This window comes from Mauremys mutica, chromosome 1 (assembly GCF_020497125.1).
Source record: "Mauremys mutica isolate MM-2020 ecotype Southern chromosome 1, ASM2049712v1, whole genome shotgun sequence".
NCBI lineage: Eukaryota > Metazoa > Chordata > Testudines > Geoemydidae > Mauremys > Mauremys mutica.
The window spans coordinates 150959827-150974501 of NC_059072.1; the positions used below are offsets into that span (position 1 = coordinate 150959827).

The following is a 14675-nucleotide window of genomic DNA, read 5'->3' on the forward strand; positions in this document are numbered from 1 at the left end:
CATGCAGCTTTTAGTATTAAACACAGGTTATTACTAGCCTGGGGAGAGGGATAGCTCAGTGGCTTGAACATTTGCCTACTAAACCCAGGGTTTTGAGTTCAATCCTTGAGGGGGCCATTTCAAAGTCTTAGGATTAATGCTGCTTTGAGCAGGGGGTTGGACTAGGTGACATTCTGAGGTACCTTCCAACCCTGATATTCTATGAAGCCAGTTCTTTTGACACTTAAAGGGAAATGTCATCATTTTCCTTTAACTAGGAGCTCCTCACTACTCAGACCTGCAAATTGCTAGCTGTTGAGACCACTCAGCAACTCACAGGATAAGGCCCTTAAAAAATTTAGGAAGCAATACAATATTTTATTTATTCTTTAAAGGAACAATGCTCACTTAAAACCCACATGTTGCAAACAGACATGTTTCTTTCTCTGTGTTGGTAATAATAATTTAGGATTTATTAGCAGTGAAAGATATTTCAAAATGTCCTGCACAAATGTCATTACTGTAAGGCGACAAAGTGTCCCATGGCACCTTATAGATTAACAGAAGTATTGGAGCATAAGCTTTCATGGGTGAATACCCACTTCGTCAGACGCATGTGGTGGAAATTTCCAGAGGCAGATATAAATATGCAGGCAAGAATCAGTCTAGAGATAACGAGGTTGGTTCGATCAAGGAGGATGAGGCCCTCTTCTAGCAGTTGAGGTGTGAACACCAAGGGAGGAGAAACTGCTTTTGTAGTTGGCTAGCCATTCGCAGTTTTTGTTTAATCCTGAGCTGATGGTGTCAATTTCCCATTCCTAATATCTGACTGGTGTCCATTTATCCTTTTACGTAGGGAATATGTAAAAAGCGACAAAGTGTCCTATGAAAGGATAAATGGACACAAGTCAGATATTAGGAATGGCAATATACAAAAATCTGTAGGAGAACACTTCAGCCTCCCTGGACACACAATAGCAGATTTAAAGGTAGCCATCCTTCAGCAAAAAAACTTCAGGACCAGACTCCAAAGAAGAAACTGCTGAACTTCAGTTCATTTACAAATCTGACACAATCAGCTCAGGATTAAATACTTCTGTTAGTCTATAAGGTGTCAAAGGACACTTTGTCGCTTTTTACAGATCCAGACTAACACGGCTACCCCTCTGATTATTTTAAAGCTCTTTGTTATCTTTCCTTTTAATATGCCTTTCAGCTGGGACCAAGAACATCAACAGAATCAGTTTCACTGTTTGTTCTCAGGGATGCAATATTTGGGTTGATGTAGGGCAGACTAGCACTTTTAGCACTTTATTTCTACACCAAATTTGCTCAAGTGTTTCAAAGACTCCTGTCCCGACTGAGATTAAGTCCCTCGAGAGTTTACATTAGCAGAATAGGCTGTTTTTACAGAATTCAAGTATAGCAGCTACCTGAAAAAATGTAATAACCCTTTTTTTTGTACTAGGAAGGGGGAACTCAAAAAGGCAGAAGAATTTTCCATAAATGAATTAAATTCAGGGACGAGAATGAGCCCATGAAACTTCATTCCAGAGAGTAATGATTTCAAAAGCTCTCTGTGCCTGGATAGAGAGGCTAATACTGCAAGCAGCAGCTTACCCATAACTCTATTAAAATGGTTCTATAGCTGTGTATAAAGATACATGGACGGATGTTACAGCTCAAACTCAGACTCCACTGCACTTTGGAACTGTATGAAGTACAATTAGAGTCCATGGTCCTCTAGAAAGTCTTATAGCATGACAGAGAGAGTTTTTCCTAGGAACCAGCAGAGGGTGCGGTTTCCTCTTCAAGGCCCCTTCATTGAGGCTTTTGGAAAAGCTCCGAAGTATTTTTTTTTTCAAGAGCGCTATGAAAAATGGACTAGAAAATGCCACAAAATTACCAGCCTGGGGAGCGGCTCCCTTGGCGGGTCCGCGGGGTCCAGAACATGAGAAAGACTTTACAAAAGAGGTGATCCATTGTAATTCTGTCCGAAGGAACAGTGCAAGCTATAAAAAACACTATAGCAACTCATTGAAATATTCACTGCCACACATGTAATATTGGCCTCAGGCGCTCACAGAACTCTCCCCGGTTGCTTTCTCAGCCATACTCTATTTTGGTGACCAATCCCTTTTAGTTGTCTCTCTTCACAACCCCATCTATCTAGTGCATCTCCACAATAAATTTCGCAGAGACTCTCTTCTCGGGCTGCCCCACATTAGTGAGACTTCACCAAAGGTACAGTAATGTCTCTTCAGCCTTGACCATATTGTAACAACGCTAAAGAGCTGAACAATTAAAGGGAAGGAAAGATTTGCTTCCTTTTTCACTCCGCCCCAACAGTTTCTACCTGCACCCTGAAGCTGCAAGGGGAAGTAGAGTGCTCCTGGAGAGAAAGGGAGAGGAAAATTAAAGGATTTTCTGTATGTCCTTCAAGAGGGGAGGCTAAACTTCGGAACAGGGGCGGCTCCAGGCCCCAGCACGCCAAGCGCGTGCTTGGGGCGGCATGCCACGGGGGGCGCGCTGCCGGTTGCCAGGAGGGCGGCAGGTGGCTCCGGTGGACCTCCCGCAGGCGTGCCTGCGGAGGGTCCGCTGGTCCCGCGGCTTCGGTGGAGCATCCGCAGGCACATCTCCGGGAGGTCCACCGGAGCCGCGGGACCGGCGACCGGCAGAGCGCCCCCTGCTGCGTGCCGCCGTGCTTGGGGCGGCGAAATGGCTAGATCCGCCCCTGCTTTGGAACCTATAGTTATGTATTTACTTTGCATGTAGAATTGCATGTGTGTTTGAAATCTTTATCATCTATGTAGAAAACTTTTTAAAATCAATACTATATATAGCCCAGAGCTTCTATCAATTAGAGAACAGAAGGATGTTCCAAAGGTAAGGTTGTGTCAGCCGCATAAATTGCAGTAAATGATGAAGGACTGCATGGTAATGGGAAACTGTTTGGATCCTTTATGTGTTCATTTCTCATTTTTGGAGGTTATGTTAATGAGCAACTTTACTGATATTTAATGATGTTTTATATATGCAGATGCCTGCCTTCTCCGAGATAGATAGATAGATAGATATATAGCAGTGTTTAATTGTTTTTTAAAAAAAAACACTTTTTCACTGGGATTTTTTTTAATGTGGAAACATTTCTGTCAGCCTTAATTTTATAAATGTTTGTTTTACAAAACTGAAATACTGGGTCAGATTTCAACTGGCATTTTCTACTTGATATAGTCTAAAAATAAACTGTGGCTCTTATGAAGAAATTATTGATTTTCTACTTTAAGAACATTTCCTGTCTAACCAGTTATATTTTCTCCTCCTAATAAAAATTGCAGGGAGATGTTAGACTATCTCTCCTGGACGAAGAAGCTGTTTATGGCTTGTAAAGACAAAAGTTCAGCCCAGAAGAGAATTTCTTCCCTGCAGATAAAAATATCTTAACATGAATTAGACCAGATGTGGGAAAACTATGGCCCGCAGGCCACATCCAGTCCGCGGGACCATCCTGCCCAGCCCCTGAGCTCCCAGCCGGGGAGCCTAGTCCCTGGTCCCTCCCCCGCTATCTCCCCTCCCCCGCAGCCACGCCGCTGCATGGGCCGTGCTCTGGCCCACAGCTCTCGCTGGGCAGTGTGGGGAGCGCAGCTGGCTCTGGCCAGGTGTCGCGGCTGCGAGCTCCTGCTGCTGGTAAAGGGGCAGGGAGTGGGGAGGTTGGGGAAGGGAGCAGGGGATCCTGGGGGGTAGTCAGGGAGCAGGGGGAGGTTGGATGGGGTGGAGGTTCTGGGGGGGTAGTCGGGGGATAGGGAACAGGGAGGGTTGGGAGTGGGAGTCCCGGGGGGGGCTGTCAAGGGGCAGGGATGTGGATAGGGGTCAGGAGGGCAGTCAGCGGACAGGGAGCAGGGGCGCTGGACAAGGGGGTGGGATCCCAGGGGGCAGCTGGGACGGGGGGTCCGAGGAGGGGGTGGTCAGGGGACAAGGAGCAGAGGGTGGTTGGATAGGGGGTGGGAGTCCCGGGGGGGGGGGCTTTCAGGGGGTGGGGGTGTGGAGAGGGGTCAGGGCAGTCAGGAGACAGGGAGCAGGGGGGTTGGATAGGAGGTGGGTGTCCCGGGAGGGGGCAGTCAGGGGACAAGGAGCAAGGGGGGTTGGATGGGTTGAGAGTTCTGAGGGGGGCAGTCAGGGGGCAGGAAGTGGGAGGGGCGGATAGAGGGCGGAGGCCAAGCTGTTTGGGGAGGCACGGCCTTCCCTACCTGGCCCTCCATACAGTTGCGGAACCCCGATGTGGCCCTCGGGCCAAAAAGTTTGCCCACCCCTGAATTACACTCTTTGGGCCGGATTCTGATACTCTTACTAATATTGATTTGCACCTAACTCCACAGTTATTATCCAGTGTCAGGAAGGATGATGGCCTCTAAGGCAGAGTACTGCTGTTCAAGCACACTCACTATTTGGTGAGAAATTGGCTCAGAGCCGTATGCCGTCGGACACACAGAACCACCTGGCGATTGAGGTAAACGAAAAAGGCTCCAAGGAACCCACAACAGATCCTAAAGTGGAGGAAATGAAATAAAAAGACATGAAGCACAATAAACAAAATGCCATTTATCCACCAGGGAATAATGCCTAAGTATTTGTCACATATGGATATTCACCTGGCCTTTTAAATGGCAACAAATGGGCAGAATCAAAGTTTGCACCTAAGGCAGTGTATCTCAGTCAGAGCAGCCATTTACTGATGTCACTGGGGTTTCTGGTAAAGGGAGAAAAATGTATTTGAACCCCCTTCTCCCCCACTTTATATCTTAAACATTCCCATGTCCAAAAGGGGATCCAGAACATGTGTTAGAAGGGGACGTCCAGCCCTGTGTGGCACAGGAAACTCCCAAGGGTGTTCCAGTCTTTTGTCTGCTGCTTTCCAGCTTTTTATTTATTTTTTTGGAGGGTGCCATCTGTTACAGAGGTCTCCAAAGATGTTTCTGGAGACACACACACCCCACTGCCCCATGGAAAAACCCCACAGTCTGTGTTACATTGGTTGCAGGGATCCAATGCAATGGAGAGGATACCGCTTTTGCTCAACAGTGGGATATAAGACTTGTCAGAGGTTCCACTTGGCATTTACCAAGATGGAGACCAACCACACTGCACATCACTGTATCTATGTGTACAAGCAACCAACTAGTTGCTCAGAGACCAGGGTGATGGGAGAGGTGTAAGAAACTATGAGAGTTTGACAGATCTAACTGGAGGATGAAAGAGGGGATCCGGGCCAAGGTGGAGGACCAATCTGGTCAGAAGAATTGAGAAGTCAGATTGGACCAGGAAATACAATCATATGGCGTATACAGGGACTCTGGCCCTGACTCAGCAAAGTAATGGTACTACTCATGCTTAAGCAGTGATGAGCTGCCAATTTTTTAACAACGGGTTCCCTCCTCCCTCCAAAATTTTAACAACGGGTTCCCTCCTTCCCCCCCCTCCGTGGGGGGGGGTCGTGCCCCATCCAACCCCTCATGTTCCTTAACACACACACTCCGAGACCCCTGACCCATCCCCCCCTTCCCTGTCCCCTGACTGCCCCTTGCCGCCCCACCCAACCCCTCCTCTCATTCTCAATGGCCCCCCAGAACCCCTACCCCATACAACTACCCCTTCTCTCTGTCCCTGAGTGCCCCCACCACCTCATCCAACCCTGCTCTTTCCTGACTGCTCCCCGGGACCCTTGCCCCCATTCAATCCCCCTGTTCCCTGCCCTCTGACTGCCCTGACCCCTATCCACCCCCCCACAACCCACCCCCTCCCTGCCCCCTTACCACACTGCCTGGGGACCGGGTCCACTCTGCCAGAACCACGACCGGCGCCGCTCGGCCCGACTCCCCGGGCCGGCACCGGGGCCCGGCCGCTCGGCGGCAGCCGCGGGGCCCGACTCCCCGGGCCGGCGCTGGGCTGGAGGGAGCCGCGGTCTGGGACCGGGAGCTGCTGAGCCAGCCGCACCTCCCCTCCCCCTCCGCGCCCCAGCTTACCTGCTGGCTGCCTCCATGCTGCTTGTTCAGGCTTCCCGCGAACATCTGATTCGTGAGAAGCAGGGGAGGGGGAGGAGAAGGGGGCGGAGCAGGAGAGGAGTGGGCGGGAACTTTTGTTAAATTTAGCAGCCTTTAACAAGCGGTTCTAAAATGGCTGCTAAATTTAACAACGGGTTCCCGCGAACCCGTGCGAACCCGCTGCAGCTCACCCCTGTGCTTAAGTGCTTTGCTGAACTGAAGCCTATGTTCCTAATTATTCATTATTTAACCAAAAAGTGTGACGGACTCTCTGTGCTAGCATTGGCCTCTGTACTTCCTGCTGTAATCAGGACCAGGGAATGTAACCTGATAGACAGGGTTGCATCTCATTCACCCAATGAAGTTAAAAGGCAACACACTGGAAACTGGTAAAAGGAAATTCTGTTTTCACAGCACATAATTAAGCTGGGGAATTCATTGCCACAAGATATTGTCAAGGACTCACTTTTCATTGCATGCATTTTCAAAATTGATGAATTTTTCATTTTATGAAATTTTCTATAGAATTTTTTGCCTTTTTAATTTCCAACTCAGTCATTCCAAATATTATTTTTTATTTCAAAACTGAAAACTGACAAAAAGAGACATGTCATTTTGAAAAATTCCAGCTATGTGACTGGCCCCACCAATCAAAACTGGCAATGGGAACAAAAACCACCCACAACCAACCACTGGGCCTCACTGGCTGCACACCCACAAAGAACCTCTGACCAAGCTGCACGGGCCACACCTGCCACCCACAAACACCAACAGCCCTACACAAAATAAAGACAAAAACACCAGCAACTGAGTGTTTCACATACAGCGTCTCTCCATATTTTTCAAAAGAAGAAAAACCCTAATCAGGAAACTTTCACTAAAATGTTCATTTTTAAAATAAGACCATTTTTCAATTAAAAAGTGTTTTGTTCTGAAAATGTTGACCAGCTGCCTTTACTCAAGAGAGAAATATTTTTACAACCAGACCTTTAACCAAGCTCTAAAATATTTTCTGGGTATAGCCACAAGGAAAATGTAATCTTACTGCCAGTCCCAAGCACTCAAAACTCATGAGTCAGGCCCCAAAAATCTTGAGATTGGCTTAAAAATCATGAGATTTTAAAGCAATAAACAGGGGAGCTGTATTTCTTGGGCTTTCAGTTTTGGAGCCTTTGAAGTTCACTCAGGTGCCTTTTCAAGCTTTTCTTTGAAATCACAATGGCTAGAAACTTACTTTATTTTAATAAAAGCAGAAATTATTGTGAAATTATGTAACTCCAGGACCTGGTGTTTTAACAAATGTGCCAAACAGCATGAGACAAAATAAAATCACATGTGTTGTCTACACTATGTATGTAGTTTGTTTAGTTTCTGGTTTTAACAGAAAAAAAATTCCCTGTGGTGGACTCAGGTGGTGCTCTCTCTAATCTGAAGTGGATTTCTGTGCTCTCCTCCCCACCACCCTGGCACTGAGGGGAAGTGTTGCTCCTCTTAGAACAGTCTTGTACATTTACAAGCCCAGGAAAACAAAATCTGTTCACCCATGTTGCCTGGAATTGTGTCTTTTTTGTGCTGCCTGAAAGTGAGGAAAGATGCTGGCTGGAAAGGAAGAGAGGGGGGGAGGCGGGAATTTGCTAGTGTGGGGAGAATGCATTTCTAAAGGGGTGGGGGATTAAAGCTAAGATGCAATGAGCTTTGTGAGTGCTTGTGAGTTCCAAGGTGGCACCTGGCTTCCCCCAGAGGAGATTGTTGTCTCCCTTTATATCACACCCATCGCTGTGATTTCTGACACTCCTTTTCAGCCTCAGAAGGTTTTTTTTTCATGTCCCATCAGTACACCCCTTTCCCAGTAGCGGGGTGGTGTTGGAGAAGAACAGAACTACAGTCTGAAGCAGTTCAAAAGGCAGCTGCAGGAGCTGTCACAGTCCTATAGTTTCAAAGTTAAAGAGCCAATTTCCCCTTGCCCACCCAAACAAATGGTCTCACCTACAGTCAGTGAGTGAGTGAACCTTTGAAAGCAGCCTTAGAAGCAGGAGAACAAACTGGATGAGTGGGATTTTCAAAAGTGACTTTCAGTGGGACTTGTGTTCCTAGCTCACTATGGGTATGTCCGCACTGTGAGCTGGAGGTGTAAATTCGAGCTTGGGTAGACATATCAGAGCTAGTGCACTACAAATAGAGTGTGGCACAGCCAGAGGTGCTGGAACAATTTGTATAGTGGAGGTGCTGAGAGCCATTGAACCCAACTGTAAACCCTGTATATGATGGAAACCACTTCAGCACCCCTAGTTCCAGCATGGATGGGCATGAGCAGTAGGAGAGGCTAGCTGCCCCCAGTATGTGCCTAGTATCTCAGATGGGTACATACGTACTCAAGCAGCTAGCCCCTTCCATAGCTTGTGCCTGCAGCTACACTCTATTTTTAGTGCGCTAGCTCAGTCAGAGCTTGTGTAAGTGGGGGAATGGTTCCCCTATTGTGGGGAACTTTCCTGGCTTATCCACTACCCCGGCGAAATGGGCTAGCGGAAGGATCTGAGTCCTTGCTCCCACTTCCTTTACCTAGAGGCCTCCCTGCCCTTGAGGGCTCCCCTTCCACTCTCCTGTCTGGCAGAGTCCTTGTAACCTCAACAAGGCTGGGCCCAGGATTCCTGGGGGGCTCAGCCCCCAACCTTTCTGTGGACACCTAGGACAGGGGCGAAGGTGTCCCCATTCTGGGTACTCTTTTTTGCACTGGACATTTCCCTGACCCACTGATCATTACATACAATTTAAAGCAAATACAATTAATTTAATCAGCAATTAATTAAAAAAAGAATAAGGAAAAATGGGAAAGGTTAAAGGAAAACACATTACCCCTCTCTGTGGCAGGGAACATTACAAACAGTGTCTCTGGACTGTCAGTTCACAGTCTGTTTCTTGCAGGTCCCAGGCGTCCTTCTCAGGCCCTGGCTGTGCTGCAGGGATGCTGTGGGTTGGACACTTGCTTTGGTGGTGGCCAAACACCTTCGGGCTTTGGGTGGTGGGACCCTTCTTCCCAGTGTCAGCCTCCCGTCGGGTTAAGATCCCCCTACCAGTCTGGCCTGCAAGGACCCTTGGTTGGGGGTGTCTTTCTGCACTGGGGCCTTTGCCCAGGGTCCCCCCTTGGCTGGCCCCAGTTGCTCACCGCACCGGGCTTCAGACTGCTCCAGCTCCAGCCCCAGTTACACTGTTCTAGCTCTGGCTCCACTCTGCCTCAGCACTGATGCTGCTTCTCTGCCTTCCACCCCCTGGGCTGCTTCTCTGGCCCCTTTGGCTCTGTGGCTGCAGCCCTGCTACCAGCATAGGGTCTGCTCTTTCCTTAGCTCGGCCCCACTCTGTCTGACCCAGGCAATTCCAGCTCACACAGAGGACAGGACCCCCCTGGCCTCCTGACTCCCTGATTAGCCTGCCTGCCCTGTCAATCAGGCTGACCTGGAGCACTAGCCTCTCCCCATTGCCCCTGGGGACTGTCAGTCTCAGGGTCCTGATTTCCCATTGACCTTCCCCTTTTGGTACTGGGAGCTAACCAACAAAAACACCCCCACTGAATGTTAATAAAACAGTCCCTTACACCAGCATGGATCTATCTCCTCACACTGGAAGGTACACCTTCAGCTTGAAGTGCAGACATTAGGTGCTTTTGAAAATCCCACTGCAGTTCTGTATCCCCCTAGAATGGATTTGGGTGCAGCCTCCCAAAAGAAGGTGAAGAACCTGAACTGGATTTCTGCGCTCTTCAAATGGGCTCTGGGTTCAGACCCTGTGAGCAGTCAAAGAACTGGGACTGGGTTTCCATGCTCGCTCAAAAGTGGTTGTGTTGCAATATCTCTAAGGGCAAGCCTCCAGAAAGAGTTCTATGGTCTAAACAGACTGTCACTCCATTTTATGTGAAGATTTCCCAATGGAGTCCGCTTGATATCAGTTTAGCACTGCAATTTGTTGAGTCCCTTTGGACTTACCCTATCACAGCAAAGGCTGGCAGCTCCTGCAGATCAAAGGGGAAATCCAGTCGAAAGTTAGTTCTGAACAGGGCCGTGATGGTGACTGTGTGAGAGAAGAGAGAGCAAGAGATGGGAAGGGGGAAAAAAGAGTGAGAAAGTCCAGTCTGCATTACTGAATGAGAATATGAGATAGGATCTGTGGGGAAATAGCAGCATGGGCTTGGGTAACTAAAGTCTTCATGGCAATGCACGTGCCAAATTAAGTGTGTGCAGACAGCTTTAACTTGGGCATTTCCTGCATTTTGAGTGCTTCAGTTTGTACCCTTAATGTTCTTTTAATTTGTGTGGAGAGGGAGGGTAGAGGGTTGATGGAAGTGATGTATTTTCAATCTAACTTCAGTTTGTCAAAGTTTTCTGCTTGGGAATAGTTTCTTATCCTCAGAAGATAAATGGGAATTTTTCTTTCTATTCACTGTATCTCAGTCAGCCCCTGATAAGATCATCCCTATCACAAACTGACAAGATCACCTCATGGGGACAAAGCTGGGCTCCTCTCTGGGAACTGCATTTACCAAGTTCTCATAAGAGGTACAGAAGGAATTATCAGAGTCATAGAAATCAGAGAGGGAAGAGACCAATTAGGTCTCATCGTATCCACCAGCCCCTTCCTACCCTTCTGCTCCCCCACCCTCACTGTGTTCCACCTTAGTTTTAAATGACTCAGGTGATGGGTTTCCACCTCTTCCCTTAAGCCACCTACCCAAGAGTTAAAACTATAGATATCTATATGCCGGTACTAACGCAAGACGTTCAAAAGCTAGAATCAGTGAACTAAGAAGGTCTTGCAGCAGATGAAGATTTTGATACAATAGGCTTTATGGAAACATGTTGGAATGACAAACATTCATGTGATACTGCAATATCTGATTATAAACTATACAGGAAAGGCAAACTAGGCTGAAGAGGTGGGGGAGTGGCTTTGTGTCTAAAGGTTTCCATAGAATCTGGTGAGATACAAATGTAGAGTGGACAAAACCACACAGCTAAATCTCTAAGGATACAAATCCCAAAATGTAAGAATGTACTACTGGCCTCCGGATCGAGGAAAGGAAATTGAGTGCACAATGTGGAGAGAGATCAGAGGCAGGAGAACCTAATAAACGGTGATAATGGGGGGACTTTAGCTACCTACATATAAACTGGTCAAACAGCACAACATGACCAAATTTAGAGAAACAATTTCTTGACTCTGGGGTGATTGCTTCTTGGAACAGTTAGTTCTAGACCACAAGTGAAGAGAGGTTATTCTCAGCTTACTCTTATGAAACAGAGTTGCTAATTCAAGAAGTGACAGTAGCTGAGTCACTAAGTAACAGTGACCACAGTATAATAAGGCTCAACATCCCAGGGGCAAGTAAGGTACCAAAAAGTGACACTAAACTTTAAAAAGGGAGACTTCAATAAATGAGATGGTTAGTCAAAAGGCCCTAAAGTTGAAAGTAAAGGAGGTAAAAGCCCTCCAGGTGGAATGGATGCAATTTAAAGAAACAATAGTACTCTCAGAAGACATGTGCACCACTGAACAAAAAGACAACCAGGAAGGCAAGGAGTAAACAAATATAGCTTCAGGCAAGGCTTGAGAGCCTATTCAAGCCAAACAAAAATCCTTCAAAATGTGAAACTCTGACCCTAGTGAAGCCAGTAAACAGGAAAACAAACTATAGCAGGCATTAAGTGGGAGAGAAATTAGAAGGGCCAAAGTGGAGTTTGAAGAGCGAATAACTGAAAACCAGTATATGGGAAACTGGAGAAAGAATTGGTGGGTCCCTTGGCTAACCCCCAGGAGTTAAAGGGAGAAATTAAGGAAGACTTGGCTGAGAAGATAAGATGCATCTGTCTTTGCTACTGAGAATGTTGGGGAGATTTTGACCCTGACCTGCTCTTTCCTAGTATTAGAGATGAGGTCTCAGAGATTGAGGTGTCAGAGAAGAGGTGCCGGAACAAAATGACAACTTCAAAGGCAATAAGTCACCAGGCTTAGATGATTACATGCAAGAGTTCTGAAATAGTTTAAAGATGAAGTGGATGAGTTGTAAATAAATAACACACTCTCTCTCATTAACAACAGCCACTGCTTCCAAAGACTGGAGGGTAGCAAATGTACCTATAATTTAAAAAAGCCCTAGGGGTGCTCTGGGGAATTAGCCTTAGCTCCATGCCTGATAAACTGGTTGAAATAATAATTAAAAACAATAACAAAGTTTCTGATCTGACAGGTTGTAACCTGCATGGATTCTACAAAGGCAAGTCATGTCTCATTGATCTCTTAGACTTCTTTGAACATGTCAGTAAAGTAGGGGCCGGTTGACATTTATGTAGATTTTCAGAAGGCCCTTGACAAGGTCCCGCACAAGATGGTAAGAGGCGAAGTGTTCTCATGGAGCAAAAACTGTCTACAGGACTGATAGCAAAGAGTGGGAGTAAATGGTCAATTTTCATCATGGCTAAAGGTTAACAGTGGGGGCCACAAGGTTCTGTAATAGGTTCTGTGCAGTTTAATATATTAATGATCTGGAAAAGAGGGTGAGTAATGAAGTAGCAGAATCTGAAGATGGCAGAATTATTTGAGTTAGTCAGGAGCAAAGAGGATTGGGAGGAACTTCAGAGAGACTTAAACACACTAGGGGAATGAACAACATGGTGGCAAATGAAATTCAGTGTTGATTAATGCAAAGTAACACACAATGGAGGGGAAAAAATTAAACTTATACACCGTGTAGGGTTCTAAATTAACTGTATCAACTCAGGAAGGGGACCCAGGTTTCAAACAGCAGTGGCGAGCTTTTCTCAATGTGCAGCTGCAATCAAAAAAGCAAACAAGATGCTAAAATGCATAAGGAATGGGATGGAGAATGATATGGAGAACATTATAATACCTTGATATAAAACATGGTACAACTTCATCTGGATTGTGTGTGCAGCACTGGTCACCTCATCTCCAAAGGATATTGAAGAGCTAGAGAGAGCTCAGAGAAGAGCAATGAGAATGATCAAGGACCTGGAAAAATTCTTGTATGAAGAGAGATTGAAAAGATTGGGACTGTTATCTTAGAAAGGAGAAAAATAACAGGGGAGAGGATAAAAGTCTATGCAATAATGACTAGTCTAGAGACGGTAGAGCAAGAACTTCTATGCTCCTTGCCACTTAACACAACAACAAGGCGACATTCAATGACACTGAAAGGTGGGAAATTCAGAACTACAAGAGGAAATGCTTTCCCGCCCAACTTGGGATTATACTGTGGAAATCGCTGCCCCAGGAAGTAGTTGTGGCCAAGCACTTAGCAAGATTCAGAAAGAGACTGGACAAGATTAACAAGAATATCCAGGGGTTTCATAATTAATGTCAGTAAGTATTGGAAGGGATATTAAACTCCATGTTTCAGGCCATAATTTAGTCTCTAACTACTAGAGACTAGGATGAGGCCTAATGTGGGGGGCATATCTTCATAGTGCAGTGCTCTTATACCTTCCGCTGAAGCAGCTGGTCCTGGCTACTGTCAGAGATGGGACACTGGACTAGATGGACCATGCACAGTTTAACAGCCCCTCAACATTAGGAGATATTTTCCTCATATCCAGCCACTTAATCTCTCTGTCTCCATTACTGCAGTATCTGAAACATTCCCCTTTACCTCCCTGCACCATCCTGAACAAGCCTCACCCTCTGTGGTGTTAATGTCTGCATGAAAATGCACTTACCCTCTTCTGCTACCTGTAGAGTTATTTTGTCCTTTTTTCATCATCATTAGCCAGTATATTTTGCTCTTTCAATTTTTCCTCATAAATCAGTCCTTCCAGCTTCCTAATCAGTTGGTTATTGCACTTGTCTGAATTCCCTCCAATTTGTTACCTTTCTGCTTGACAGCCCAGTGTGAGGCTGTAAATACTGCCACCTCCCTGCTCTGGGATGGCATGTCTCTGTGTATGCAGCCCTACATTACATTGACCAACTGTGAATTCTCACCTCAAGAATCCTCCCAGTTCTTGGGGATTCATGTATCCCCATGGTGAATTTTTTGGGCAACTCCAGACACACCTAGAACTGGGAGGAATCGGGGACTTAGCTAATTTTTTACATAAGTTTGCCACTCTCCCCCTTCTTTCCCTCTCCCTGCCTGTCATGTATGCAAGGAAGACGGTGGAGGAAATGTCACATCCCCACTGTATTTCTGGATTTGGGGAGAAATTGGAGATGAAGTAGATAATAGAGGCCTGGGCACCAGACACAGTGGTCATGGTTCTAGCCTTACCTGCATCCTTGTTCCACACGGCGAGCACTCGGAAGATGAAAGCACTGAACGTGGCTGCAAAGAAACCACGCCAGTAATTGCGCACGGCAAAGTAGGTGGAAGTGACCTCAATGCTGAAGAGCACCCCTAGAGAAAACAGAGATGTTATCACCTGGACATATACCTGGAAATCTCCCCCAAACTTCTAGTATCCCGTCCAGCCATCATTGCCCACTGCTCCCATCAAGTTTGGGTCAAAAAGGTTTTGCAAAGGAGGAAGAGTTAAAGAGATGGCAAAAGTGAGAGGGCAGAGTCTCTTGCTGCTGGAGGTTGTCTCTCAGTGGGTAGGACATACCAGGGAATGAGTGAGGGTGAGGCTGAAACTATAGGGAATGGTCATTGAATTG

The 14675-nt window shown here is 46.5% G+C and overlaps 1 protein-coding gene across 1 annotated transcript in view; it reads right to left on the reverse strand.

Annotated features, from left to right (window-relative positions):
• The window catches only part of CLCN1 (chloride voltage-gated channel 1), a 101228-nt gene that overhangs the window by 21342 nt on the left and 65211 nt on the right, over positions 1-14675 (reverse strand). Inside the window, exons 9-11 of the mRNA XM_044989779.1 lie at positions 14290-14415; positions 9995-10079; positions 4422-4523 (exon numbers count right to left, since the gene is read on the reverse strand). Coding sequence (XP_044845714.1) covers positions 4422-4523; positions 9995-10079; positions 14290-14415 — 313 coding nt within the window. The remainder of the gene's footprint in view (positions 1-4421; positions 4524-9994; positions 10080-14289; positions 14416-14675) is intronic.